The sequence below is a fragment of the Otolemur garnettii genome, unplaced genomic scaffold (genome assembly GCF_000181295.1).
Source record: "Otolemur garnettii isolate 467f Iridium unplaced genomic scaffold, OtoGar3 scaffold00099, whole genome shotgun sequence".
In the NCBI taxonomy this organism is placed as follows: Eukaryota; Metazoa; Chordata; class Mammalia; order Primates; family Galagidae; genus Otolemur; species Otolemur garnettii.
The window spans coordinates 3,774,385-3,778,102 of record NW_003852494.1 but is presented as its reverse complement, the minus strand read 5'-3'; the positions used below and the strand labels follow the sequence as shown (position 1 = coordinate 3,778,102).

The following is a 3,718-nucleotide window of genomic DNA, read 5'->3' as shown; positions in this document are numbered from 1 at the left end:
AGCTACTTGGGAGGTGGAGGCAGGAGACTCGCTTGAGCCCAGGAGTTGGAGGCTGCTGTGAGCTGTAATGCCACGGCACTCTGCCCAAGGGGACAGCTTGAGGCTCTGTCTCAAAAAAAAAATAAAAAGAGAAGAGATCTCGGCTCAGTGCCTGTGGCTCAAGTGGCTAAGGCACCAGCCACATACACCTAAGGTGGCAGGTTCGAATCCAGCCCAGCCCGCCAAACAATAATGACTGCTGCAACCAAAAAAATAGCTGGGCATTGTGGCGGGCGCCTGTGGTCCCAGCTACTTGGGAGGCAGAGGCAAGAGACTTGCTTGAGCCCAGGAGTTGGAGGTTGCTGTGAGCTTTAATGCCACAGCACTCTACCCAGGGGAACAGCTTGAGCCTCTGTCTAAGGAAAAAAAAAAAGAGATCTCCTTAATTTTTATTGCTTTTCTTAAATTTGCCTTAACTTGTAGGTTCTGAGTGGTTTTTTCTTCTTTTCCTCTTCCCTTTCTTAATATACTCAGTTTCAGGCTCGGTGCCTATAGCTCAACCGGGTAAGGCGCCAGCCACCTACACCTAAGGTGGCGGGTTCGAATCCAGCCCAGACCCGCCAAACAACAATGACAGCTGCAACCAAAAAATAGCCGGGCATTGTGGCGGGCGCCTGTGGTCCCAGCTACTTGGGAGGCGGAGGCAGGAGAATCGTTTGAGCCCAGGAGTTGGAGGTTGCTGTGAGCTGTAATGCCAGGGCACTCTGCCCAGGGGGACAGCTTGAGGCTCTGTCTCAAAAAAAAGAAAAAAATACTCAGTTTCAGTCTTTATACTCTTCACTGAACAAAAGTGTGTTAATGAACAACTTTCTAATAGTTCTACTGGTTATATAAAAGGCTTGTTGAAGGTCTTTCTGTTCCTTTATTCCTCTACTTCCACTCCTTTAAGATCCTTGGAGAAATTTATTTTCTTTGAGACAGTGTCTCACTTTGTTGTTCAGGCTAGAGAACATGGCCTCAGCCTAGCTTATAGCAAAGGAGCTCAAACTCCTGTGTTTAAGCGATTGATCCTTATGCTTAAATAGATTCTTGAATAGCTGGGACTTCAGGTACCCACCTTAATGTCCAGCTGATCTGGACATTTTTTTTTCTTTTGAGACAGTGTCTCACTATGTCGCCCTCAGTAGAGTGCAGTGGTGTTACAGCTCAAAGCAACCTCAAACTCTTGGGTTTAAGCGATTCTCTTGCCTCAGCCTCCCAAGTAGCGAGGATTACAGGCGCCCACCACGACACCCGGCTATTTTTTTGTTGTAGTTGTCGTTGTTTAGTAGACTCTGGGCTGGGTTTAAACCTGTAAGTCCTAGTATATGTGGCCAGTGCCTTGGCCACTGAGCTACAGGTGCCAAGCCTGATTATTTTTTTAGTAGAGACAAAGAAGTCTCACTCTTGTGCAGGCTGATCTTGAACTCTTTAGTTCAAATGATCCTCCTCCCTGGTCCTCCCAAGTGCTAGATTGCAGGTGTGAGCCACTGGGCTCAGCATACTATTCTTGTTTTTTTGGTGTAGCTTTCTTTTTTTAAAATGTCAGACAGGTTCTCACTGTCACCTAGACTGGAATGCAGTGGTATGATCATAGTTCAATGTAATCCCAAACTCCTGGGCTTAAGAGATCCTCCCACCTCATTCTCTCAAGTAGTTGAGACTATACCGCATATCACCATGCCTGATGAATTTTAAAATTATTATTAACTGTAGAGATATTTGCTTGCTGTGTTGCCATGTTGCTGTGTTTGTGAAGACACAAAAGTCTGAAGGAAATCTATATATTTCAGAAGATTTATTAAACTCTAGTCTTTCGAGATTTTGGTTTTAGCATATGAGGGAAGGTAGACAGATGGCAGTGAACTGAAAGAGGGTAGACTGTGAGACTTAGGAGGAGGTCCTGCCTATGATGATGAAGGGTGTACATTGGGCCTCATCTACCTTTTGTTAGGGTTCATTCTTTTGCCAGTCCTAGAAAGAGCAAGCCTTCTCCCTTACTCGTGCTGCTCCTAGAACTGCAAGATGAAGCAAGATTGAGGGTGGGGAGAGTCCTGGGCATTAGGAAGAGTAATAGGCAGTGTTTAAAGGGGAGATAGTTTGAGGTGACAGTAGCTGGAATGAGGTAGAGCCCTGTGCCGATCCATTTGTATAGGGACAGAGTTGGACATTATTGCCTGTGTTCATCATTGGAGAAACTGGGAAGCGGCAAAGTGTGACCACATTTTAGGAAACATTCAAATGGTGCATCATGTTTGCAAAATTGAAGATTATTGATGAAGAGTTCTCAGTGTTGGTTGGGCTTCCTTCCAGTCTCTGGATTTGGAATTGACCATGCTCTTGTGTTACAGAAGGTTCCTGTTGTAAAAGAGGAAGATGAACCAGAGGAAGAAGATGAAGAAGAAATGGGTCATGCAGAAACCTATGCAGAGTATATGCCAATAAAACGTATGTCTTTGGGATTTGTTTGAGTAACAAGAAACTTCAGGGTTCCTCTTGAGCTTAAATAACTCTCCCGCACATGTTGTTAGCTTTTAGGAGCTATCACTGTTGGATACCTGAGGACTTGGCAAATACAGGCTTTGTAATGTTTTTAGCTGTAATCTGTTTTTAAAATATTTAAAGTTTTACTGTGCTTTTTTTCCTATACAAATTTAGAACTCTTTTTTAAGTTGAAGTCTTTTAAAAGCAAAACTTAAAAAGCTTGGGTTTTGTTTTGTTTCAGGTTAATTTTGCATATGTGAGGAGTGGTTATAAAATCAGCTAATTGTAGAGATATAAATATTTGTATCTTAGCTTTGTATATATTTTGTTGCTCATCTAAAACCATAAAAATGTTGGAATCTTAAAAATAAAATAACTTATGCTATTTGAATTTAGTGGTTGTCATTAACACCATTTCTACCTTTTGTGTAATGGCCATGTTAATTTGTTTTAGTAGCCACTGTATGAAGTTGAGAATTAAGTTTTTAGCTTTTGTATAACATTTTAACTTTTTTTACATTTTAATTTCTTAATCATAATAGAAATAATAACAGAAAATAACTCAATGTCTATAATTTGTCTTTCATGTATTCTTGGTTTCTATAAAAAGCTACTAATGATACTATTCAAATTGAACTACAAAGATCTTTTCATCAACTGCAGATGGACTCCAAGATTCTGTACACTTTTATGGTCATTTAAAATGAGTTTTTGGGGTGGCACCTGTGGCTCAAAGGAGTAGGGTGCTGGCCCCATACGCTGGAGGTGGTGGGTTCAAACTCAGCCCCGGCCAAAAACTGCAAAAAAAAAAAAAAAAAGTAAAATAAGTTTTTGGTATTCATATCTGAACTTTTGGTTCCTCTCCGCAACCCCCAATAATAGATTTGGCAAAAGGATTTAAAGAGTTTATCTGTGGCCCTTTAGACCATAAGTGAGCAAACTATCTGTATCACTGCCTGTTTTGGCCAATAAAGATAAATTGGAACATAGGCATCCCTGTTGGTTTATTTATTATCCATGGCTGCTTTGACACTACAACATCATTGTTAAATCATAATATAAGGGATGGCCTGCAAAGCTATTTATTATCTGACCCTTTTTTTTTTTTTTTTTTTTGAGACGGAGCCTCAAGCTATCCCCTGGGTAGAGTGCCATGGCATCACAGCTCATAGCAACCTCCAACTCCTGGGCTCAAGCGAGTCTCCTGCCTCAGCCT

General features: G+C 41.5%; 1 protein-coding gene across 1 annotated transcript in view; it reads left to right on the top strand.

Annotated features, from left to right (window-relative positions):
• Positions 1-2,294: 2,294 nt before the first annotated feature.
• Positions 2,295-3,718, top strand: part of LOC111727263 (protein strawberry notch homolog 1) — a 14,139-nt gene continuing 12,715 nt past the window's right edge. The window contains exon 1 of the mRNA XM_023516834.1: positions 2,295-2,466. Within this exon, the coding sequence (XP_023372602.1) occupies positions 2,295-2,466 (172 nt within the window). The remainder of the gene's footprint in view (positions 2,467-3,718) is intronic.